We start from the raw sequence: 27,377 nt of genomic DNA, 5'->3' as shown, positions 1-27,377 counted from the left end.
TTTCCCCCCACCCCTTCCTTTAGACGGGTCAGGATTCTTCGAGATTTCTCTACGCTGCCGCTTCGCCTGTCCCTTTCCCCCCGCCCCCACCAGCGCGAGGAGGCAGCCGGAGTCGCGTGCTGCGGCAACCCATTTAAACAGTCGGAGCGGCTGCTCCGGGTGAACTGCAAAAGGCTCCCGCGGCGGTGAACTGCTTTCTTCCCCCTCAGGCGGCGGCCGCTCAGGGTTCTTCTTCTCTTCCTCCGCTCGGTTCTAGTTTCTTCGTCTGCCCGGCCAGCCGGCCCCTTGCGATCTTCTTTTGAAGTAGGCCTCTCGGGCCTCTCTCGGGCATTTCTTTCCCTCGTCCCCGAAGGCACCATGTCCGTGCTGGGAATCGATCTGGGCTTCCAGAGCTGCTATGTGGCCGTGGCCCGCGCGGGGGGGATCGAAACGATCGCCAACGAGTACAGCGACCGCTGCACCCCGTGAGTAACTCCTCCGGCGGGAAGCCGGGGATCCAATTTATGGCGAAAGCTCCGGGGTATGGAGGAAGGGTGGGGGGGTGGCGGAGAAAACGCCGCAACGGGGACAGGAAGCGCCGCAAACTTGTCAGGTGCGGTAACCCCCGAGCGCCGGTGGCCTAGAAAACGCCGCCATCCTCACTTAAGCTCTACCTTCTCGCTAGAATTGGAAAGAGGTAAGAGGTGATTATCACCCGGAGCGGCCACACCTTTGGGCTTTCAAAGCAGAGGGAACGAGAGAAAAAAGGGCGCCCTTAATAATTCGTGAGTAATGCGAGGTGCCGCTGCGCCTAGGAGGAATACTTTTTTTCCCTCCCTCCCTCCTCCTGCTTTCTCTGCCCTCCGCCCCACATGGGGATGTTCCTGAAAAAAGGGAAGGGGAATGGGTTCGGAACCGGCCAGTGGAGGAGCCGACTGCTTGGGCAGAGGAAGGAGAAAGTAACCCGGTTTAAATGTTTCTGAAGCTGCCTTCCTAAAACTGCGGCATGCCTCAAGGGATGGCCGCTATGATTTGAAAGATCATCCTAACCGAAATTGTTTTTTTAAAAAAGCTAATCCACGCAGGAGCTTTTACAGTTTACATAAACCAATATGGCTATTAAGTTTGTATTTTTATCTTTTATTCCGTTGGGCAGAGAAGGAGAAGGCGTAGTGTTCACATAATTGAAGTAGGCGTCCTTGGGAGGGGAGGGGGTGTAGGTTTCATCCAGTCTGAAGGGAAATTCATGAGGTTATCAGTTTGCCTCTAGTGTAACTTCAATGCTGTTCTAGAAAGATCCTACTTAATACTATTTTAAAGAAATGCTATTTTAAAGATAACGTCCTGTATAGTAGGTAAGTAAAGTCAACTTGTAAAATATGTGCAGTGCAACGCAGCAATGCATATACTCTGATGAAGGAATATGGTTAGCATAGGACTGGGCTTTGGATCATCAGTGGGTGATTTGCAGTAATGTTGTAAAATGTATTTATTGTTTAATATTAGCATCAACAAAATCTCTCTTTTCCTCCAATCTTTCATTGTACTTTGATATTATTTGTATACAATTCTAATTTACAATTTTTCTATGCTTCTTGGTTCTGCCAATAGTTGTATTTTCTTTCCAGTGCTGCTCTTTCCCTTCCGTTAGTTTTAATATTTAGTATTGAATTGAAAAACTCCATTCTGTTTAATTTTATTTAAACAAAGAATGTAAATTGGAAGAGATCCAAAGAAGTGCATCAAAAATAATCAGAGACTGGGAACTTGGTATCTTTACTTTTGAAGAGAAAGTTGAGGAGGGATGTGAGAGCCATTCTCTTGTATTTGAAAGAATACCATACAAAAAAAGGCAGTGACAGATAAAGCATTGTTGTATTAATTGCAAGAAAAAAGCTGGTGCTTGAATGTTATTTTTAAGTTTACAAAAAGAATAGTTGACAGAAGAATCAATGAGAAGAGGTGGCGGGCTTTTCCTTTACTGTATGTGTTTCCAACATGAAGTTGGATTCCATTATTTTACGTAAATTACCTCTTGCAAATCTGTACTTTCTTGGGAAGAGGTTATTTGTCTTCACGGAGATAAATTGAGTTTAATGTGATTTGTCACATGGTTAACTGTTCAAGGAGAAACTAGTTAAGTGTTTCTGAAATCAGGTTCACTATAGTCAAGTATATCCCTCAGTGTAGTAGTGGGGAAACTTTAGTACCCCTAATTCTTAATCAGCCCAACATTGATAAACATTGTAGTCTAGCAATATACAGAAAGCCAGAATTCTGCCATAAAAGCTTTGATTACACCAAGAAAATTAACTCTTGACAGGTTAATGGAAACAGTCATAGTATACTCTAGCTATCCACTTAGTTAACATCATTCGATGCTGCTTTACTTTCCTTAAAGATACTAGAAACCCTTTTTTAAACTCCACATTAGAGAACTCTGATCTAGAATTTTGGTTTGGGAAATTTTATATTTTATAAACCTTGAAAATAGAATCATTGTTAAATCCTACATTTTAGAAAAGGTAATATTGCATTCTGGATTTATTTTAAATTCTGAATTTACATATGTTCCATTTTGTAAATAACTTGCTATAGCTGCACAGTATTTACATTTCTGATTTTTTTTTTTCAGATTATTAATCATGGACATGCATGTCCTTCATCCTTCCTTTATGTCATTATTTTGATCTGTGCATCTTTCTCTTACTGTGTCATGTTCTGTATGTATTTTTTATAAACTGAACTTGGTCATTTCTCAGACCAATTATATTGCAAACTTGTTTGTTTTTTCTGAGAAAAATTAATTATATATCTATATGTCCTGAAAGCGAGGAAGTTTAGTTTTATGTTTCTTGATTCTTGGAATATGTTCAAATATGTTCATCTCTTTCAATGGTCTTATACCATAAGTTTTGTTAAAAGACACATTAAATTAGTAATAGTTTGGATTCTTGGCTGGTATTAGCAGATTTGAAAAGAAGACATTTAAAATTTGATGGTGTGAATATATTGCTGAGAAATATATGTAAGAGCCATTTGGTGTAGTGGTTAATGTCTAGAAACCAGGAGACTGAATTCTAGTCCCTTTTTAGGCATGAAAACTAGCTGGGTGACTTTGGGCTGGACATTCAACCCAACCCACCTCACACAGTTATTGTTCTGAGGAATAGCAATAGCAATAGCAGTTAGACTTATATACCTCTTCATAGGGCTTTCAGCCCTCTCTAAGCGGTTTACAGAGTCAATTGCCCCCCAGTCTGGGTCATCATTTTACCCACCTCGGAAGGATGGAAGGCTGAGTCAACCTTGAGCCGATGAGATTTGAACCGCCAAACTGCAGCTTAGCAGTCAGCTGAAGTGGCTGCAGTACTGCACTCTAACCACTGCGCCACCTCGGCTTATCATGTTGAATTACTTATAAAGGCAGAATAAATAAATGATTTTTCAGTGTTAGGCAATGTGAGTTTGGGCAGCCATGCACACTGCTTTAAAATAAGTTATTCTGTACTGTATATTGTTCTATCTGTAATTAATGCGTATTGACTGCAGCAATAAAACAAGCACCTTTTTCAGTGTACCACATTTTTCATGGAGCATACTTGTGGTTTTCAGTTTTTGAGTGAATTTCATAGCACATATCTTCTGTGGGATGAAATAGCATCTTAATCAGACAGAGAGGTTTTTTAAGTATTGATATTATAGTGTCGCATAGTCAACTAAATGTTTAGACTGGATTTGGCATTTTTGTCCATCTATCAAGTCTGTCCCAAGGATTATTATTATCATCAAATTTTATGTGCTGCCTATCTCTTGGTTCAAGGCAACTCTGAAGATGACTCTGAAAAGATAAAGTACTATATATGTATCTCTTCAGGCTCTCTTGAAAATCTGTTTCTTAAAAATAGGAGAATCCAAGTCAGTAACATGATGAATAATAATCCTAAAATCGTTTGCCTATAAATTTATCTATAAAAAGTTCATCCACCAAAAAAGCTAACTTTTTGGAGAAAATTAGTTGGACTGTGTTGAATGGATAACTAAAAAAGATTTGTGCTCCATAGAAGCAACTTTAATTTACCAAGATTTATTTATTTATTAGATTTATATCTCACCTTTCATATTTTATAAGTAACTTAAACAGGAAACATACACAGTATTCCTTTCCTCCTCCTATTTTCCCCACAATAAGATGACACAAGTCTATTAGGAAATGTGTTCTAATTAAAAAAATGATCTTTATAATAAATTCATGAGGGCACCTCATTAAGTTTCATATCATTTAAGCTTACTCATTGTTTTATTTTTGAAACCTATATTGAAACTGAACTACTACTGTGATCTAACTTTTAAAACTACTTTTTTATTTTATGTTAGGTCATGTGTATCATTTGGACCCAAGAACCGTTCAATTGGAGCTGCAGCCAAGAGCCAGGTGAGACTTTTATTTTAATTTTTTAATAATTACATAATTGCTAGAAAAATGAAAACATTGAAACATCATTTTTGTGTGTGTGTTAAAACAGTTGTGTTAAATATTTCATATTCAGGCTTAATGATGTTGAATTCTTGAAACATTTATGTTTTCTATACTATGTTTGCTTATCTTATAAAAAGTATCTTCACTTGGTGAATAATTTGAAGTGTATTCTGGAATCCAAATAGGAAATTTTATACTGGAGTAAACTAATGCCAATACGTCTCTCTTGTGTATTTCTTTCCTGTTCTGCTGTTTCACTTTTCTCGGCAATTGAATTTAAGGAGGGATTTAGTTGTTAAAATAAGGCCAAACCACCACCTTCAAAGAATCCATTCCTGATTCTGAATCAAAGACTTCCAGAAATATACAAACCACACCTGTAAAATTTCTATTGGCCCACTCTATAGGGGATGAAGAGAAAATCCAGAGCTGAATTGTTCCAACATGAAATTACAAGTGGGTTGTGATACCCCTCTTATATGTTCTTTATTTTATAGTTCTGGCAAAAATTTAGAAGAGGCATGATTTACCTATGATTATCAATTACAACTATTTTTTGCTTTAATATTTAAACACAATTATAAGACTATTGTGCTTTAGCTAATTATTGTTGAATAGGGTCAGTTGCCGTGAGTATTTAAGCGGACATCATTGGAAATTCCAAGGATGTAAACCTAGAGTGGAAAATTACATAATAAACTATCCCCCACAAAGGTAGTAGGATATAACTTTTATAAAAGTGCCAAGAAAATGGTAAGGAAACCAGGTACCTGGAGCTGAGCTCAATTTGAGGAAATCTTTGTATTTTCATATACCGGTATTATATGTTAAAACAGAAAATGTGCAAATTCTTAATGCAGCTATGATTCATTTTCTGTGTTAGGGTCATTATGTTTTAAAAATGGAAATAATGACATGGCCTGCATTATAATATGTGATCAATGAGAGGCTTGACTTGCAACTCTCAGATCAAGTGGTTGCTAACAAATAGAGCATAACAAAAAATTGTTTAATCTTTACAATGCCTTAAAGTATAAAGGACATTGTAATTACTTTTTTATCTTCTAGATAAAGATCTTTACTCTGTGTCATAATCTTATTCATCCACAATATCCTTCCACCTTAAATTCTGATGTAACAGTATGTTGCTGTATTTGCATTATTAAGCCTTTACCAAAGAAATATTAGATACCACCACTTGTTTTTATTTCATTAAGGTTGCATCGCTCCTACCAGAAAGGAATGCATTGAAAAATTGCTTGTAGTTGAGTTAGTGAATTAGTTATAGCAAGAAAATTGGGGTGCCACTTTCAGATGGAGCTGGGATTGTTGAAGGGAATCCTATTACTTAATTTTCTTGTGCAATAAATTGTTGCACAATTTAAGTGGCTGAATTTCTTCTAATCTCATTTGCACATATGGGTAGTCATTGTCTTATTAACCATTTGTTTAGGGGCCATTTAAAGTTATAATGGCTCTGAAAATATGTGACCTGTGACCGATCCTCATGCTTACAACATCACAATATCCCAATGATCATGTGATCAAAATTCAGATACTTGGCAACTGGCATATATTTACAATGGTAGCAGTATTCTGAGGTCATGTGATCACCATTGTGTCTGGTAGCCTACTGTCGACTTTTATTGCTACTCAGAACCACTCAGAGAGTCTGTTTGGAATGTCACGGTAGGCAGTTACTTGGGCAATCTGCTGGTCCAGACTTGTTCTGAAAAAATACACTAACAGACTCTGGTAAAGGGTGTAGCCTTCCAATGACTCTCCTAAATTCGCGGATGTGGTTTTTAATAGGGAGCCCCCTTTGCTTTAGTTCGCTGGGCTCATCTTCCGCATACAGGTCCTCCTCCACCTCCTCACACCTGGCCTCTAGCAGTCATAGGAAGTCATATACGCCTTGCAGTTGGGGGGCTCTCCTCTTGTGGAGGGCTGCTAGCCATTCCCTTGCTTCTCCCTCTATCCCTCTATGATAATATTCACTATGACTCTGGGGGATGAGTAGAGGTGTCCATACTATTCCAAGTGGACCTCAGCTGAATCAAGGAATAGGACTAACTGGTCTGAGTTCCCATCAAACTTTCCTCTGAATTGGAGTACTTCAATCAGCAGTGCCCTTCCCTCCTCCTTTCGGCCTCTGTATAGTGTTTGATATGTCTGAAGATACTCCTCAGTTCTAGTTCAGAGGGAGGGTGGAGATTGTCTGCCCTGAGCAGCCTGCCTGCTACGTGGGAGAGGCACTGGCTTCATCTTTTCCAATGGGTGGAGAAGTGGGGCTGTGTTAGCAGTTAGCAGTTAGACTTATATACCGCTTCATAGGGCTTTCAGCCCCCTCTAAGCGGTTTACAGAGTCAGCATATTGCCCCCAACAACAATCCGGGTCCTCATTTTACCCACCTCGGAAGGATGGAAGGCTGAGTCAACCCTGAGCCGGTGAGATTTGAACAGCCGAACTGTAGAACTACAGTCAGCTGAAGTAGCCTGCACTGCTGCATTTAACCACTGCGCCACCTTGGCTCGCCACGTGTTCCCATGTGCTTCTCGTCACCTCAAGAGGTTCCACTGCTTCCTCCCTCTCTTTTGGCATGCATAATGGCCTTTCTTCACGGAGGGTGACCCAGTCAAATTTCTCCCTCCGTTGCTCTATGGAACTTCCCAGGGGCTCCATTGGGGGCTTTGGGGGCCTGGCTTGATTCCAGTCCAGCATCCCCTCCACTCTTCCCAGCTCGCTTAGGGCCTTTCCCTTTTTCTGGGCTTAGGGGTGGGTGGGGGAAGCTCAGCTTTAACTGTTTTTAGGGGTTGATTACTTATCTCTTCTTGATTCGCTCATCTCGGCTTTGATGTCTGATGTCTGCTATCCAGCTCTGTTCGGATAGCTGGCCTTTTGCCATGGTCTTCTGAGTTCCCCCTTGGCATCTCTGATATTTAAAAGCAAAAGATGGCTGTCTGTAAAGTACCCTAACGATGCCTGCTTCATAATAAGTAACTCGATATTGTAATACAAAAAGCAGTGATTTATTAACAGATTCATTAGGCATTCTTCATTAGGCATTTCTTATTCGCAGCCATCTTTTTTGCTTTCTTTATCTGCTTTTGAACTTTGCCCCTGTTCTTCCCTCCCTTCAGTCTTTGTCAATAAATCACGTTATCCAATAGCTTCATTCATCTCAACCCAGCTACTGTAATCTGAGATCCAGCTCCGCTGATGACGTTCTGCATGGAACGTCAACACAGAGAGTTGACATCATATCATGAAAAAAAATGTGAAATTCTATAAAAGCATTGTACTTTTTCCTCAAATTGTTTTTACAGCTTACTGCAAAAGGATTAATGTTCTGTTACATGAGGCTAAATTCTGTTCTCTTCTAGGTAATTTCAAATGCAAAGAATACAGTACAAGGCTTTAAAAGATTTCATGGTCGTGCATTTTCGGATCCTTTTGTTCAAGATGAAAAAGCTAAACTTGCTTATGAGCTTGTCCAGCTGCCCTCGCTCTCAGTTGGCATTAAGGTATGACCTTGAATGTGCACGTATTATTTATTGCTTGCTTACAAAATTAGAATAGTTTGGCTATTTGAAAAAAGAGAAAAAAAATAAAAGCAGAGAAATACAGATATTATTCAAATATTAAGAATTTAATTGTCTTCCTTAAAGAGATGGGAGTTACATGGCTTATAAATTATTGTTGGTCAGAGAGTCAGCCAGATGTTTAGACTGGATTTCTGTATACTTCCCAAGGACTTGAGATAGGCAGATGTTGTTTATTAATATTAAAGTTAAATAATATGGGATACAAGCTGTTCCCAGTAAAGTTATCTTTTGCGGTTCACTAAGATACATTATGTGAGATAAAATAAGTATCAGAATTTTTTCCCTTAAAAATATGAAAAATAAAGCGTACTGTTGATTGCTCTTTTGTGCTTATTTGTGACACGAAGGGAAAAATCTATTTAAACTTTAAACATGCTATTAAAGTTTTAGTTGAGAAAATTACTCTGGAAAATTACCAATTAAAATATTTTGTTTCTAACTAAGGTTAAATATATGGAAGAAGAACGAAACTTCACAGTTGAGCAGATTACAGGAATGCTTCTCTCTAAACTCAAAGAAACTTCAGAGAATGCTCTTAAAAAACCTGTAGTTGACTGTGTTGTATCTGTAAGTAATAAATCTGTATCTTTTTTATATTTTCTAAATTTAACTTTTCTAAAGCTTATGAATGAAAATGAATGAAATTGATTACAGCTTGTTGCCTAGCTTCCTTAATGATGATTTATCATATTGTAAGCCTCTCAGGCCAGACTGTTATTCTTTATTTACAGAAACTAAAGGAAAGATAGTATTTTGGCTTGTAAATATTGTGTCTGTGTCATTTGTCAACTATTATCTGTTAACAATTTTACTAGCCAGATCATTTAACTTTTACTTCCCTATGCTATGTATGTGAAAAAATTAATAAATATGGATAAAAATCCAATTATTAAAAATATTTTATTTGAAAGGATTCTTTTTAAAAATCAACTTTTAAATGTCTTGTAGGTTCCTTGCTTTTATACAGATGCAGAGCGGAGATCTGTCATGGATGCTACGCAGATTGCTGGATTAAACTGCTTGAAATTAATTAATGAAACTACCGCAGGTAGGTAGATAACTGCAAAGAATACTGAAGTATATATTTGCAAGTCTTTCACCCAAGTTAAGTTTTGTTTTAGTCTTAATTTCATTACATTGAATAAAGGAGAAATAATTCAAGATTTATTTCAATTCACTAAACTTTTTTTCTGTTACAGTCATTCAGATTTGTACATGGATAGAGTAATATTTTCACATTTTGATTACTTTTAAATGTGAAAGCACAGAAATTCACAAAGCAAATTAATCTACAAATTAAAAAAAATGTTAGTTCCCCTTTTTCTCTAATGGAATAACTTTTTGTTGCAATTGAAATAGGACATAGCCTCTCTACAGCCTCAGAAATTTTTAAAATACAGTATATTTTGGCAGTAGAAAGATTGAAGAAGATGAGGGAAAAGAACCATTATTACAAACTGTTTTGAGGTTTAGGTTTTTTTTAAACAGGAAGCAGCTTAGAGATACAGCATTTCAGTAAATAACTTGTAGAAATTATTAAAATTGGATTTCAGCCAAAGTATTCTGGAGATAAATCCTGAAAAGGGAGAATGGCTTTTCTATATGGCTTCAATGTTTCTAGAAATGTTCTCTACATATATACTTAGTTGGTACAATTTATTATATAAATTGTTTTATAGTTTGAGATTTACAGAGAGTGTTAGGAAAGTTCTGTCTATAATAAAAAGGTAATTTATCATGTAGACTTTAATCCATATTAAGAATATTTGTTTTCTGATAGATGATTGCAATTGTGCACTAAATGTTTTAAGTGGCATTCTTAACCAAAAATTAAAAGAATTCTTAAATAGAGGATCATGAAATTTTTGTATGTTTCTGTCTAGTTGCTCTAGCCTATGGGATCTATAAACAAGACCTGCCTGCATTAGAAGAAAAACCAAGAAATGTGGTATTTGTTGATATAGGGCATTCAGCTTATCAAGTATCTGTATGTGCATTCAACAAGGGGAAGTTGAAGGCAAGTATAAAGTCTATTCATGTTAATTATGATATTATTGCTACCATTTTAAGTATTATAGCTGAAAAATGTGGATGTGTTGATGCATTTGATAAATAAACTAGCAATTAAAAATAAAGCTAATCAGATGACCGCAAAGAAGTACGATCCTTCCACCACCACCTTCCAAATGCTCTCAGATCTAATCCTTCCATCGCCCCGACCTTCCTGCCAGAACTGATGAAACTTCTTAAAAAAGAAAAGAAAAAAAACCCAGTCCTGTTGCCTTTTGAAAAAAACACCTTTGAGACATAAAGCTAATGGTATTAACTTTCTTGTAGATTATTTTATTTAAAGGAAAGTTGTAGCAGAAACATCATAGTAACAGGGGTTTGCCCATTGCAGTAAGCCACTGCCATAACTTACAATGTTATTTGTATTGTTATGGCATAGTAGTTTAATGTTATGGCACATTAAACATTTTTGTGTTTATGGCTGAGTGTTTTGCATTATTCAGTATAATATTAGTAATTGAGCAAACCATGACTTAATGTAATATATCAACTTGGAAACTGCCTCCTTATAAAAAGCAATATAATGAACTAAACTGCAGCGTTTGCTTTATGTGTGACTATGAGAGGATCAAGTAGCAGAGGAGGTAATACTTAACATCTATTATATTCTTTAGTGTTTGTAATGCCAAATATTCCTAGATCGATCGATTCATTCATTCAATTTCTATAGCTGCCAGTCTCAATCAGTGGCTCTGGGTAGCTTATACAGTAATTTAAGAATATAATTAAAATACTAAAACCATTTTAAAACAATAGAGATTTGAAAAAATATTTGAAATCTTTCTGTTTTAACCCAATTACAGTAAAGAAAAGGCTCCTAGGCTGATATAAAACATATTGAACAGCAAGTGCACATTCTGTGTGTGTGTGTGAGAGAACCAGTTATATGCAATATTGCCTGACTAGTAGTTGTTTTTTATTTATTTGCTATAAGGAAATTAAGTGCACAGGTTGTACGCTAATGTAATTGTCCCTGTGTTTTTTGTGCGCTATATTTTAATCAGGTTGCCAGGTACATAAATGTTATTGCGTGCTGCATTACAGATTATGTTTCCTCACAGCTGTTTATTTCATATACATGTATTCCTCGACTTATAACAGTTCATTTAGTGACCGTTTAAAGTTACAATGACACTGAAAAAGGAACATGATAATTTTTCATACTTACAACTGTTAACATCATTTCCATGATCACATTATTAAAATTCAGTTGCTGAGCAACATTCATATTTATGATGGTTGCCATGTTCTGGGATCATGTGATCCCCTTTTGCAATCTTGTTGTTAGTTGCGAAGTCATGTCTGACTCATCGTGACCCCATGGACAATTTTCCTCTAGGCCTTCCTGTCTTCCACCATCCTCTAGAGTCCATTTAAGCTCACGCCTACTGCTTCAGTGACTCCATCCAGCCACCTCATTCTCTATCGTCCCCTTCTTCTTTTGCCCTCAATCTTTCCCAGCATTAGGCTCTTCTCCAGTGAGTGCAATCTTATGACAAACAAAATCAATGGGGAAGACAAATGCACAACTGTAGCAGGAATGGTGGTAAAATGGGGCAAAACTCACTTAACAACCATTTCACTCAGCAACAGAAATTTGGGGCTCAATTGTGGTCGTAAGTCGAGGACTACCTGTATTGTTCACTTTAACCCTGAATAAAAACAAATATTGATTGCCTGTATTGGAACTAAAATAAATAATAGCACTGTTTTGTGGTTTGTTGAGTGAGTATGTACCCATCTAGAACATAGATTTCCAGATGGTTAATTGAAAGAGTGGGTTTCATTTGTGATTTCAACATTACAAAATAAATTATCTTTTTGAAAAGAAGACATGCAGAATATGATCTATACATAGGCAAACATCCTGAAATTATTTACCATTAAATCACACTTGCAGTTAAATTTGCGTTGATGTGAAAGATTGATCAGAAGTGAAAATAGATGTGGCAAAAAGGACAATTACTGCAGAGTAGAGTGTCTTTACTGCAAAATTTGAAAATTAGAACATTAAAAACAGTCTCCAACATTGTAACCCATACACCATGAACAATATAAAGTTCACAGTTCTTTTCTAATTTCTAAATATGTGGCCCCATTTCAGGGATCCAATAAAGAATCAAAGTAACATTTCATTTAATGAATGTTTCATTTCATGAACAATATGAAACAAAGGGACAACAAATTAGAAGTTTAGCATTGACTGTGACTGTTTATTCCCCCTGGAAAAGTGACAAGCATGGACAAAGTGACAAAAACTGAGAGGAGCTGACGGTAGCACGTACTATGTGCAGGATGGGAGTGGCTAGTCCTTCTCTCAGTTTATTTAAATAAGCTGTATATGCTCATTAGAATGTAGTAAATGGAAATGAAATTGGAGTAAATTCGCTACACTCTCCAGACAGGTTAATAGCTGCTTAACTATATGGTACTGTAGCCATTAATTTACATTAAGATAATACAGGAAGCTCTGAGTGTACCAGGTGGTTTAGTTATACTACAACCATATGCCTCTGAATAATTTACTAAGTATAACTAGCATGGCTCAGTATATTATGAAAAAGCATTCTCTCTGCATAAATGATCCTGTAATTGACAGTTGCTAAGGACATAGTCTGGTACAATGTTTTCTACATTCTGGTAACTTCTTTCAGCTTGGAAGTGTCTCTTTATTGATATTTAAGTAGGATTGGTGTGTGTGTGTGTGTGTGTTAGTGAATAAACATGCATACTATGTGGCTGCTGTAATTTGTTAGATTAGTACTTTATATGACCTTAAACTGGATTCATTATTGGTGATTGAATTAATCGGCTGATTAATAACTTGCCATTTGTTTAATAGATAATATACTTTTTCTTTTTATTGTGAAGGTACTTGCAACAGCATTTGACACAATGCTCGGTGGCAGGAAATTTGATGAAGTATTAGTAAATTATTTTTGTGAAGAATTTGGGAAAAAATACAAACTAGACATAAAGTCCAAAATTCGGGCCCTTTTAAGATTATCTCAGGAATGTGAGAAGCTGAAGAAACTGATGAGTGCAAATGCTTCTGACCTGCCCCTGAACATAGAATGCTTCATGAATGATATTGATGTCTCTGGGACTATGAACAGGTATTGCAGATTAATATTCCTCAGTAATGAAGTTCTAAAAACTTTTTTTCTTAAATCAGCGTTTTAAGTATGTGAGCACACTTCCTTGCTTACATCTTTATTTTAATTGGCTAAATGGAATAAGTAGGTTTTGCTTAAGAATGCTAATTGGGGACTGAAAACTCCATTGTTAAGTGACATAATTGCTAGTTGAAAAATACCTCATGATTGCACCATTTAACCACGTCAGTTCTAGCAGTTTTCAGTTGCCATTTTTAAGTGAGGAGTGTGTTAAGCAAGGACCTCACTTGACCACCTCTTGTGACTTCCTGCCAGCTTCCCCATTGACTTTTCTTGTCAAAAACCAACAGGGAAGGTCACAGATCATGATTGTGTGGCGGTCCTAAGTACAAGGATTGGTCATAACTACTCTTTGTTCAGCATCACTGTAAGTTCAAACTATTGTTGAATAAGTGTTTGGTAAATGAAAACTACCTATAATAAAGGGAATGGAAAAGTGGACAATTATATATTAGAATTAGGAAAATTACTAACAGTTTCTACTATGGTTTTTTTTTATCTCTCAATTCTTCTCCCAGAGGTGGATCTGAGGTTTTGATAATGTGAATTAATTAGGAATGCTGTTTCTATCATCTTGGAGTGATGTGTAGGTGTAGATGTAATCTCCAATTTGCTGCCAAATTACAGTTTTAACATGGAAAAGGGAGAAGAGTATTAAATATATAAGGAATAATTGCATAATACATAATGTTTAATTAAGTTCAGCTTAGCTTGTCTTCTCTGGCATAGGTGGTGGATGGGGGGGGAGACTGTATAACTCAGAGAAAGCAGGTTATGTACCCCAATTACAAATAGTCATTGTATTTATAAATGTATATTTCTTTAAATAAATTAGTCTGCAAATGCTGTACTATTGGCAATAGCACATCCAAAACTAATACAAAATGTTTTAATCATTAATTCAAAACCTATGACCATAATTCCGTTGTGTGTGTGTATATCTATATATTTATATTTATCCATCTATCCATGTCTGTGCCTGCCTATGTATGTATGTATGTATGTATGTATGTGCGTGTCTGTCTATATATATCTATATATATATCTGCTATGTATTTAATCCTTGATATGTGCTCTATAACCTTGAAAACATAAGTGACAATTTTACTGTAAGTTGGAATGAGAAAGAGAGGAATGCTTAATCTCTTAATATGAAGAAACTCAATTTCTGTGTGGCATGCTGTGTGGAAATTTGTTTTTATGGATTGTGGGAGTGAAATAAAGAAGCATCTTACCTAAACAAACAAAAAAAAACCTGAGGAATACAGCAGACTGAACTATCTGAGTTTTGGTTTATTATCTAAATATAACTTACTAAATGCAGCTTTGTGAATGTTGTCAACTTGGGGGATTATTTAAGAGACTTTTATTAATCTTTAGGCTTTTTTTCATTTTCCATTTCCACCCATAGAGGTAAATTCTTAGAGATGTGTGATGATCTTTTGGGCAGAATAGAACCACCTCTTCGCAGCGTCTTAGATCAAGCTAGTAAGTATACATTTTGTTATTTGTAGTACAGTACAGAACTAATAAATATAACTACAGAAACACTGAAGTGCATAATAGAGCAATTTATATTTAGTAACTTCTGGATTAAATAAAATGAGCATCACTAATAGTCAATGATGCAGAAGTTAGGATTAGGAAGGTTCAGATTCAAACTCTCAATCAACCATTAAGTTATCTGGGTGACTTTGGTTACTTTCTATCACTCAGTCCAATAACTTTACAAGGTTGAGAATAAATTTTAAAGTATTAAGAATGTTTGGCAAAAGATGACATTGAAATCCAAAAAACAAAAGATATTATTTGGAAGTGTCACAATTCTCCATCAGAGCACACGTGTATCTTCTGAAGTTTGTATTGCTAATTATATATTCATTCATTCATTCATTCATTCATTCATTCATTCATTCATTCATATTCATTATATTGATTCCAGAATACAAATACTTTTGTTTTCATATATTTAGAATGCTAAATATAAAACAGCCTGGACTTTAAGTAGAAAAAAAATACTGTTATTAATAAGGACTGTGTTCTTTGACTGGAAATTTAGCTCTGTTTTCATGTCTAGAAAATACTAGCCACATTATTACTCACATATTATGTTGCCCAGTTACACACTCTTTGTATGTACATAATACCAACCCTCAAATATTTCCCTTCCCAATAAACGGGCCCTCAAGATATATGAATATTCAGTATTATCCAATCAAGATCAAAGACATATTTAAAAAGAAAAACACTCTCCTAAACATCTGGTAGACAGGCCTGAAGGATTGCTTTGAGGGCAGTATATTCCATAATTTTTACATCAGAGAAGATTTAGCAGAATAACAGAGTTGGAAGGGACCTTGAAAGTTTTTTACTCCAACCTCCTGCTCAGGCAGGAAACCCTATACCAGTGGTGGTTAACCTTTTCGGCACCAAGCACCAGAACCCGGAAGAGAGCAGCTGGTCCGCTGTGCATGCACACCAGCCAGCTGGTCTTCGTGAAAAGAACCCGGAAGGGAGCAGCTGGCCGGTGCGTATGTGCATGACGGGACTCAGAAGCAACTGGCGATGGGGCTCGTGCATGACGGGACTCAGAAGCAACTGGCGATGGGGCTCGTGCCCATAGAGGGCCCTGTATGCCATCTCTGGCACACATGCCATAGGTTCGCCATCACAGCCCTATACCATTTCAGACAGATGATTGACCAGTTTTAAAAACCTCCTTTTCTACTTGAGAAAAATCTACTTGAGAAAGTAGATAGATAGAGTTTAAAATTACAAGATACTTTCCTCATTCAAATCCAAATGGAATACTTCTAAAACATTTCTTTTAGTTTGAATTTATTGTATGTGTATGTTTATTCCCAGACCGATGTGCCAATGTTGCTTGCATTGCTTAAAATGCCATTGTAGCATATATTGAAACCTGTGGGATTCTACTCATGCAGATGAATTTAGATTTAGAATGACTCTTACTATTTTTTTATTCACAGAACTAAAGAAGGAGGATATCAGTGCAGTTGAAATAGTAGGAGGGTCTACAAGAATACCTGCTGTGAAAGAGCGGATCAGTAAATTTTTTGGTAAAGAACTCAGTACAACTCTGAATGCGGATGAAGCTGTCACACGAGGCTGTGCATTACAGGTAAGAATGGTGGTATGCTGAAAAAAATGTTTTCTGCTACAAATGTAGTTTTTAATTAAACACTGGTTCACCTTTAGTTTGAAAAGAGCTAGAAATAAATGTTATGGTTGAATTGGAAAGAAATATTGAGTATTTGTTAGGAAATGCATTTTGCTCCTGCAGTAGTCAAATGAGTTTTTTAATGCAAATTTATATAGTCCAAAACCAAAAAACAGTTGCACGAACTAGGATATGTACAGTGTAACATTTTTCTCCTTTCTCCTCCTCTGCAGTCCCTTCCTGCCCAAATATCTAGCACATTTTGGGGTCTTCCTTTCAGATGTGTGAGCAACTCCAGAAAAAAGAGAAATTGTGCCCTAAAATTTCAGTGGATGTTTGGATAGTATTGTCTTAGCATATTTGACAATAGGGATGTGCCGCACTTCCAAACTGAAGCTAAGAAAGTGCTTTGGAGCAGGCTGTTTTTTAGTTTATTTACTCATTTATACAATGAATTGCTGAGATTCATAGTTTGTGAGAAGGATGGCTTTATAAATCTTAATCAATACTTTTCTGTATCTGATTAGACATAGCTTTTATTACTGCTTTTTATTTTTTCAAGACTTATATTAGTGTTTTAGTGATATGTTAAACATGTTAATCTTTTTAAAATAAAACTGGGATTCATGATTTCGTAAAATAACTCAATGACACTCACTTTCCTTCTCTTTGCCTCATAACGCTATAAGCATATATTCAAATATTTGCAATTGGTTTGGTTTGGTTTGGTTTGGTTTATTCGACTTGTATGCCGCCCTATTCCCAGAGGGACTCAGGGCGGCTGACAAACCAGAAGGGAAGGGACACAATACAAAAAAGTAAAAAACAAAAAAACGAACAACAATACAAAACAATTTAAAAAGTCACAACACGCACAACAATTCGAGTAGGGGTGAAACTCAGGAGCCCCAGGCCTGCTGGAACAGCCAGGTCTTAACGGCTTTTCGGAAAGCCTGAAGGGTGGTGAGGGTCCGAATCTCCACGGGGAGATCGTTCCAGAGGGCCGGAGCAGCCACAGAGAAGGCCCTCCTCCGGGTGGTCGACAACCGGCATTGGCCTGCAGATGGAATTCGGAGGAGGCCTAATCTGTGGGATCTAATGGGTCTATGGGAGGTAATTGGCAGAAGGCGGTCTCTCAAGTACCCAGGTCCAATACCATGTAGGGCTTTATAAGTGACAACTAGCACCTTGAAGCGTATCCGGAGACCAATAGGCAGCCAGTGCAGCTCGCGGAGGACAGATGTAACATGGGTGTACCAAGGCGCACCCACAATCACTCGCGCGGCTGCATTCTGGACAAGCTGAAGTCTCCGAACACTCTTCAAGGGCTGCCCCATGTAGAGTGCATTGCAGTAGTCCAGTCTTGAGGTCACAAGGGCGTGAGTGACTGTTGTAAGAGCCTCCCGGTTCAGGTAGGTGCACCAGGCGTACCTGGTCAAATGCCCCACTTGTCACAGCCGACAAATGGTGATCTAAAGTTAGCTGCGGATCCAGGAGGACTCCCAAATTGTGAACCCTGTCTGAGGGGCGTATAATTTCACCCCCCCAGCCTGAGAGTTGGAATACATAGCCAATTTTGGGGATGGAAAAACAGCAGCCACTCGGTCTTGTCAGGATTGAGAGCCAGTTTGTTTACCCCCATCCAGACCCTAACATCCTCCAGGCACTGACACATCACGTCAACCACTTCACTGAGCTGGCACGGGGCGGTCAGATACAGTTGAGTATCGTCCGCATACTGGTGGTATTTTATCCCGTGCCGTTGAATGATCTCACCCAGCGGCTTCATGTAGATGTTAAACAAGAGGGGGGACAGGACAGAACCCTGCGGCACCCCATAATTAAGGGGCCTAGGGTCGACCTCTGCCCTCCAACCAACACCGACTGCGACCTGTCTGAGAGGTAGGAGGAGAACCACCGAAGAACGGTGCCTCCCATCTCTCGCAACCGTCGCAGAAGGATACCATGGTCGATGGTATCGAAGGCCGCTGAGAGGTCAAGGAGCACTAGGATGGAGGGGTGGCCTCCATCCCTGGCTCTCCAGAGATCATCGGTCAGTGCGACCAAAGCTGTTTCTCTGCTGTAGCCAGGCCTGAATCCGGATTGAAAGGAGTCTAGATAATTGGTTTCCTCCAAGGACCGCCGGAGCTGGGAGGCCACCATTATCCGTTATGTTTAGTAAACAAGTGTGGATAATTTGTTCATTCCTAATTATTTGTCTAAATACTATTTAATTAAAGATATACAAAGCTGGCTTCTTGACTAAAGCTTAATGGGGAATTGTAGCTTGTTTCCAATTGAAAATAGTCATTTTTTTTAATGGCTACAAAAAACAAAAGGGAAGTGCAAGATTCTGCAAGTGCGTGGCAACCAATTGAGGCAGCAAAGAAATAAACTTTTCCATCTATAACTGAATTATATTTTCATAGCTTTAATTATTAAAAATTAAATTGAGATGATGGGATGAAGTCTGACAAATGCAAAGAGATAGGACAGACAAAATGATAAACCACTGCAGTTTCGTACTCTTTACATCAGAATTTGATCTATGATCATACATTAATTGAATAAACAAAGAGTTTTTGAAATGGAAACCTATCAGCCTTTTGGTGTTAATACATGATGATACGTATATGATTTGATGTTAGACATAATTTGATGCTACCAAACTTTTTTTCCCCTTACAGTGTGCTATTCTATCACCAGCTTTTAAAGTGAGAGAATTTTCTATCACAGACTTGGTGCCGTACCCCATTTCTTTAAAATGGAACTCCCCGGCTGAAGAGGGGATAAGGTAACTCCTAACAAAGCTGATTTATATATCATGATATAATGAATATGCACATAAACATAGCATTAACAGTTTTTCATATATTTGAACTATTGACATAATTTTTATAGTGTTAAGCCTTCTCAGAAACTATTTGAGTGAACAAGGATGTATTCTTTTTATAGTGATTGTGAAGTATTCCCAAAGAATCATGCTGCACCTTTCTCCAAAGTCCTTACATTTTACAGAAAGGAACCCTTTACTTTGGAAGCTTATTACAGTTCTCCTAAAGAATTGCCATATCCAAACACTGCAATAGGTATGTAGCATAAGAGATATTGTTTGTTTCTGTGTATTTAATATATGTATCACACTCTAGGAACATACCTGTAAGCTATTTTGTCATGAGATCTTGCATTAGTGTTAACATCTATGCTAAAATGTAAGACAAAGCCTAGTTTGTGAGATTGTAGGAAATACTGTATTTTCTTATAGGTTATGTGTGAGATTGTTGGGGGCCATCATAAATCCTTCTTGGGTAACAGTACATGCTGCATAGAAGCTAGAAAGAATAGCATAGAAGCTATTCATAGCACGGGTAGGAAGAAAGGATGCAACTGGGGCAGTGGTGGGTTTCTATTATTTTTACTACTGGTTTTCTTGTTTGTGTGCGCGCAACGTTTCTCTGCATGCGCAGAAGCATCCAGACAGGTGGTCGGAGCCTCCCACTGCTACCACTACTGGTTCGGCCAATCCAGGCCGAACCGGAAGCAACCCACCTCTGAACTGGGGATGAAAAATGATTAAGGTAGAAAAAAGAACAAGATCGGTAGAGAGGGGTAAAGAAAACTAGACCAAAATTGAAGAGATGGAGACAAAAATTTTTTTTTTTTTTAAAAGATAAGAGTGTCAAGGGAAATGACATATTTTAACAGTGCAGGTGGCAATAAGTTGGCAGGTTCTACCCAATGCAAGGCAACCTAAGATGCTTTCCCAAATGAAAGAATCAAGTGAGAGATCTACTTTCACATCCATAGAGCAGATTGTGCAACCAAGTCTTTAAAATGGCAGTGTCCCCATAATTTAAAATAATTTACTTATATTAAGGGGTTGGGAACTTTGATCCGTCTGTCTGCAACTATCCTTGAGCTGTGGAATATGTAGCGAAATGACTCCGTTTCAGAGGAAATGTTCATTTGAGTGAACCCTTCTTGGCACTTAACCATTGAATTAAACAAATATCCTAGACAGATATAGAAGCGCTTCAACATTCCGTTTATTTGCTCCTCACTGTCTGTTATCTAGAACTGCCAGATACCCAAGAGAAGAATGTATACTTGAGGAAGGAACCTATTTACCTTTGAACAGAGTAATACTTCCAAGAAACTGAAACAATCAGTCTACATCTCTTTTAGAAATTTAGAGACATGATGATTAAATACTGTCTAGCAATTGTTTTAACCAATACGCTATTTAATTAATCAGGTTATAATAATTTAAATTGCCATTTTGGTTGTTTTAAATAGTGAAAATGCCGGATAAACGTTTAGTAAATTAACTTGATCAATAAGGGAAAATGAAATATTTGCTGCTATACAGTATCTTTGGTTTTATGTATTTGGAAAATTCCATGATCTTTTAAAATAACAAATTTTGTACTGTATTTATTAAAACAAAATAAAGAAAATAATGGACGCAGTAGAGATTTCAATTATTTTCTGTTAGCAATTCCAATTTAATTTTTTACATTAATGAAAATATTTTATATTTTCCATTTAGCTCAATTTTTAGTTCAGAAAGTAATACCCCAAAAAGATGGATCCAGTTCCAAAGTGAAAGTTAAAGTCAGAGTAAACATCCATGGCATTTTCAGTGTTTCAAGTGCATCCCTTGTGGAGGTTCATAAATCAGAGGAAAATGAAGAGCCCATGGAAACAGATCAACATGCAAAAGATGAAGAGGTAATGGGTGGGGATTTTTTTTTTGGTAAATGTTGCTATGCTAATTTAACAATAAGTCAATTCTGCTAACAGCTTTCTTTATCATTAAACTTTCAAATACAGGATTATGCAGATCCAAGCCTAAGTGTTACAAGATTATATAAAAACTGCATCCACAGGGTGCATTGATTTTGCTAATCATTAACAGTATCCACTTCTAAATAAGTGGTTAAAGAACTTAGATTCATGAAAGTAAACACATAAGAGCTGGAGTGTATCATATATGTTATTAAAACAAAGGGTTGCTTAGCAATCAGTGCAAGTGGGCTACTGTCAGTTATCTGCCTTAAATAACATTATTCATCATAATGTGCTTTCCCTCTAAAAAATAAAGTGATGGAATGGGATTGGATCCAGACATTTGAGTTCTTTTTGGTATCTGAAATTCAAGGTTATAACAATCCCTTCAGTGATTAGTACTACAAGTGGGTGGGTATGGGGTGTTGAATTCAGAGGAGGACTTTCAGTTTCTCAGATTCAATAACATGGGAGTTTCATGTAACCCAACATTTTGCTTTCTAATTTCAGAAAATGCAAATAGACCAGGAAGAGCAACAGAAAAATGAGGAACAACAACAGCAAACACAAGCTGAAAATAAGACTGAGTCTGAGGAAATGGAGGTAAAAGTTATGTCTGAAAATAAAACATGCTTTAAAATTAGTGGAATAATATAAAGAAAATGGCAGATTGCTTTTCTGCTCTAAGGATGAGCTAAGATAAAATTATTAGACAGCCTATTTGTAAAATAATTTGATACTTTTTTCAGTACATGTTTCTTAAAGGCATACGTCCCAGTTAATGGAACAATTTAGGGCACACTTATTCATGAAATTGAATAGCCTAAAACCCAGAATCTGTTGCATGTTTCTGTCCTGAAGTCTTTTAAAATACTGTTTTAATGCAGACATCTCAGGCCGGATCGAAAGAAAAGAAAACGGACCAGCCCCCTCAAGCTAAGAAAGCTAAAGTAAAGACAACGACAGTTGATCTTCCAATTGAGAATCATTTGGTGTGGCAGATAGGAAAGGATATGTTGAACTTGTTTATTGAGAATGAGGTAAGTTAGTTTAAAACACTTAACACAGGATTTCGGCCATAATTGAAAACAAAAGGTGCAATGTAGCCTTGTAATCTCACTCTGTCATCCTGCAGTAAAGGAAGGTGTGATGAACTATCAGTGGTTAATATTTATTGCTCACCTTAGAAGTGATAACAGTGGGCTGGCTTGTTTGGGCTAGAAAGGTAAGCAGTATTTGCATGAGATACTAACAAAGATTATCAGGACACATGCTAAATTGGAAAATTGAAAGACACTTTGGAAGAAGGCAGTATCCAATTAGTTGTCAAGAACGCTGCATAGAGATCTCTGAATTTATCAGAAGTCAAGCTTGTTTCCATGGGAGATGTTTCAGGTGACCATTTTATGTTTTCTGCAGGGTAAAATGATTATGCAGGATAAACTGGAGAAGGAGCGGAATGATGCCAAGAATGCAGTAGAGGAATATGTTTATGAAATGAGAGATAAACTCTGTGGCGTGTATGAAAAATTTGTTAGTGATGAGGTAGGTATTTAATGATGTAGGTATTTAATGATGTGCAACTAGGAAAAATAGGAACAGATCTGCTCAGAATAATCTAATATCAGTGTTGCTAGGTCCAGTGACTAAATTTTCAAGCATTTCCACGGAAATGCTTAATGTAATGAGATAGCACATTTTAGGCAATGTAAATTTCTGTGGAATTTACATTGTCACATCCTTTTTATGAATTTGTTTTCTAACTCTGTTAAGTTGTAAATCTCTTGATGTCTTTGACCCGCTGATCTCTTTTTAATTCCACAAATATTTACAATATAAATAGTCCTTGCTTAGTGACCATTTTTTCAGTAACTGTTTGACGTTAAAACAATGCTGAATGAGGAGACTTGCAGACTGTCCTTGAAGTTGCAGCCATTGCAATGTCGCTGCAATCATGTGATCACAATTCAGGCTTTGGCAACTGGTGCAGAATTGCAGTACAGTAGTCCCAGAATTCTGCGGTCATATGATCACCACTGATGGAACTGTTGTCATAAGTCAGCATGGTCCTGTGATTTTTCACTTCAGACCATGCCACTTAGCAATCAAATTCTGGTCCTGTTATGGTCATTGAGGACTGTCTGTGCATTATATAACCCGGTACAATGTTTGATTCTCAAAATTAGGAAGCTGGGAATTCAGTTCTTCACTGAAGAATAACACTTTAATTTATTTGAATTATTTCCAGGATCGTAATAGTTTCACTTTGAAGTTGGAAGACACAGAGAACTGGCTGTATGAAGAGGGTGAAGATCAACCCAAACAAGTTTATATTGATAAACTTGTTGAAATGAAAGTAAGTGGACCTGAAAACTGCCAGATTTTCTTAGGCTATAATATATTTTTAATTTATTTAGCAACAAAAAGAAACAATGAAATTAAACTACCATATTTTTCGGAGTATAAGACGCATCAGCGTATAAGAGTCACCAAGATTTTGAAGAGGCAAATTTAAACAAAAAGTTTTTGCACTCTGCAGACCTACCAAAAATGGCTCATTTTTTTGTGAAAACGGGCCTGTTTCCCCCCTCCCAAAAGGGCATGAATAGTCTTTAGGAGGCTTGTAGAATGCTCTGGGGTGGGTGGGTGCCCCCCCCTAAAATGAGCAAAAAAATGGTCCATTTTTTGCGAAAATATGTTTTTTTAGTAAAAAAAAAAAGGCATGCATAGCCTTTAGGTGGCTTATAGAGTGCTCATGGGGGCGGGGGCGGCAAAATCGAGCAAAAAACGGCCAGTTTTTTGCTCATGTCTGCTCTCCCAAGCCCCCAGGAGCACTAAAAGCCTCCTAAAGGCTATGCACGGCCATTTTGGTGAAGGGGACAGGGTTTCGGGAGGCCAAAAATGCTGTATTCAGTGTATAAGATGCACCCAGATTTTCAGCCTCTTTTGAGGGAAAAGGGTGCATCTAATACTCCAAAAAATATGGTAATCCATTTGATCCTAATAGCACTTAGCTATAATGTTTCTTTTTTCCCCCCATGAAAACACCATATGTAATGTTCTGCCTTTAGGATTATTTAACAAGTAGTGTTTGGACACTTTTAAACTAAGTACTTTAGTGAGCTTTTTTTTTTGTAAAAAGAATTTTATATGTAATTCTTAGGAAACATTTGAATATGTTGGCCAGGTTCATGCATTAGGAATAAGCTAACGTTTATTCAACTTTGGCCTTAGGTATGCTAGAAGTCACACTTCAAAAACAGATGAGGCTAGGAGCAAAATTATATTTGATTTGTTTAATTTAAATTATGTGTTTCATTTGTTTTTTAGGTCACAGTTAATTCTAGAGCGCACTTGTTAATATTAGTGCTTGTTTATGTAACAGTGTTCAATTATGTCACATTACAGTTGCATTTCTTTTGGAGAGAGTCTGGAGGCTATACCCAAGACTTTAAAGGGCTACAAGTTATAGCATGCTTAATTTGAAATACTTTCAGGAATTTAAAGCAGTTTTTAATTCATCTCACAGGATACTAACTTCTTGATAAATTTTTCTCTTAATTCAGGCTGTGGGACAGCCCATTCAGGCACGATTTCAAGAATCTGAAGAAAGACCAAAAGCTTTTGAAGAGCTTGGAAAACATGTTCAACAGTATATGAAAGCTGTTCATGCATTTAAAGAAAAGGTGTCTTTTTATATCTTTCTTAACCTTCAAAATAGATTTCAAAAATCTCCATTCTTTTTTCAGCACTAAACTATAAGAATGTCCCCCCTCCCCCCAACTAGGATGAACAGTATGACCACTTAGACCCTGGCGAAATGGCGAAAGTGGAGAAGAGTGCAAATGAAGCAATGGAATGGATGAACAATAAGCTTAATCTTCAGCATAAGCGAAGTCTTACTTTGGACCCTGTTATTACAGCAAAGGAAATTGAAGCAAAAACGAAAGTAAATAAGTTTTTAAACTTAATGCTCTGGTGGTATGATTTGTTTTAGACTTTTTTTGTAGATTCTACAGATGAAATTATCTCAGGCTGGCAAAAGAACAAACAAAAATGATTTGATTTAAATCCTTTAAGCCAAGAATTAATAAAAGTGTTTATGCACATCTTAGAAAACCGAGACAGGAAGTACCATACTTTGATACTTTAAAGCTTGATACTTATATACTTTTAACTCTGATACTTTAAAGTAGCAGAGCTCACATTGTTCCACTTGTTTTGAAAGCTTTAACAAAGCAGTGAGTGGACTTTTTAAAACAAAAATAGTGGTTTTCTTCCCAACCCATTTAATGGTCTTCTTTTGTTTTAGTATCAAGTTAAAAGAGTACAATTATTAGATGGAAAGAAAAGGTATTATATCAATTTTTATAAAGATTCGGCATCTATTCCAAGGATAGATTAGACAACAAATAGAGCAATAATTAGACCAAACATTATAGTGGCTACTATGATTTCAAGTAAATTTATTCTGACAAACCTGCAGAGTTAAATTTAGATTTAGCTAGATATCCTCCTTCAAACAAAAAAGGATTTTTAAAAATTTTTTCTTGAGAACTTAAAAGGGATGTTTTATGGTGTAAAAGATCTTACTACAAAGAAAAAAAAACAATTTGGGATTGAACGAACAATGAGAGACATATGGATAGGAACCTAGATAAATGTTTCAATGTGGTTGCCAAGGAAAATTCTTTCAGCATTACTAAATATATCTTATTTACATTGTTGACATTTAGCCCAGTTAAGAATATCATTGGCAATTGCATGTTAACTTTTATACATTTTGGGAGGCAGCTTTGGTATAATTTGTCATTCAGTGCTTCAGTGCTTCCAACTCTTTCATTTCAGGAACTGATAAACATCTGTAATCCTATTGTTACCAAACCCAAACCCAAAGTGGAACTGCCAAAAGAGGATCAAAAACCAGCAGAACAGAATGGGCCAGTAGAAGGCCAGGGTGATGCCACCAAGTCTTCTCAGACTGCTGAACAGCATACAGATTCAACAGCTCCAACATCTACAGAAAAGAAACTTCCAGAAATGGATATTGATTGAATTCCAGTTCTTTATATTACATACTATAATAAAGCTTTATGTTGTCTACTTTATGATCTGAATATAAATGGGAGCCAATTGAGAACTGTTATTTTCTCACGGTACATTTTTGAATGGGATTAGTTGGTAGGGAGAGACAAACTCTATGTTAGTTAAATCTTAAGCTGGATAAGTTCAATCTTTTGCCATATGATGCCAGAAATTCTTGATAGCTATTAGATTTGCACATCTGCTCTTTCAGTTTAATTCTGTTTATGTTGTGAATCCCATTATTTAAAGTGTGTAAGAACAACTAGAACAGTTTGGTAGTTTGTTTTTAATCTACAATTAAATTATTATTGTGGATTGAAGCAACATTAGTTGATGGAAAATTACCAGAAGTATTTAAAGCTTTGGTTCTAACAGAAAAAGAGCATAATAAAGATATTAGATTGTGATCCCTTTGGAATTATGGAAGCAATAATAGCATGTTTTATATCTGCAAGTTTAATACATTTTTATTGTACCATTTTATGGTTATGTGAGAAAAGGCAACATGGCTCAGATGATTTATTCAGGTTAAATGTAAAGAAATGAAGTAGCTGGAGTGTTTTTCCCTGGTTCATGTTCACACTCTATTAATATTCATTATGTCCTAGGTGTTGTATCAAATTGTTTATCTGATATGCAGAATAGCATTTATCTAAAATATGCTATTAGATCCAATATGTATCCTCATGATAAATTTCTCCCCAGCTATAAGAAATGCTGTGTAAATTTCTGTCTCTAGCTTAGTTGTAGGGGAAAGGGAGAGTATACTGCTAGCTGCCTCTGGATTACTCTGATTAGAAGCTAACATAGAAGATAGTAGTTGTTTTCCTACACTTGAAAATGATTGTTTTATCTTCCAGCTAAAGAAGGAATCTGGCAGTTTACTCTTGTGTTCATTTACACTTTGGCTGTGTTATTCTTCTAGTATTGATAATTGTCATTAACTTGTATGTGTTGAAATCAAATGAAAGCTTCCATACACATTACAAGAAATAAATGCACTGGATTCTGA

At 36.7% G+C, this 27,377-nt stretch overlaps 1 protein-coding gene across 1 annotated transcript; it reads left to right on the top strand.

Moving 5' to 3' along the window:
- Positions 1-27,377, top strand: HSPA4 (heat shock protein family A (Hsp70) member 4). Its single transcript, XM_032238978.1, has 19 exons — positions 1-464; positions 4,357-4,414; positions 7,844-7,984; positions 8,510-8,632; positions 9,014-9,113; positions 9,949-10,082; positions 13,007-13,251; positions 14,723-14,799; positions 16,302-16,453; positions 19,180-19,286; positions 19,448-19,581; positions 21,042-21,223; positions 21,791-21,883; positions 22,168-22,320; positions 22,700-22,825; positions 23,529-23,636; positions 24,847-24,966; positions 25,068-25,229; positions 26,129-27,377. The coding sequence occupies exons 1-19, from the start codon at positions 358-360 to the stop codon at positions 26,333-26,335; spliced, it is 2,529 nt and encodes an 842-aa protein (XP_032094869.1). The 5' UTR covers positions 1-357; the 3' UTR covers positions 26,336-27,377.

The sequence above is a fragment of the Thamnophis elegans genome, chromosome 2 (assembly GCF_009769535.1).
Source record: "Thamnophis elegans isolate rThaEle1 chromosome 2, rThaEle1.pri, whole genome shotgun sequence".
Taxonomy (NCBI): domain Eukaryota; kingdom Metazoa; phylum Chordata; class Lepidosauria; order Squamata; family Colubridae; genus Thamnophis; species Thamnophis elegans.
This window is presented reverse-complemented; position numbering and strand designations above follow the sequence as displayed.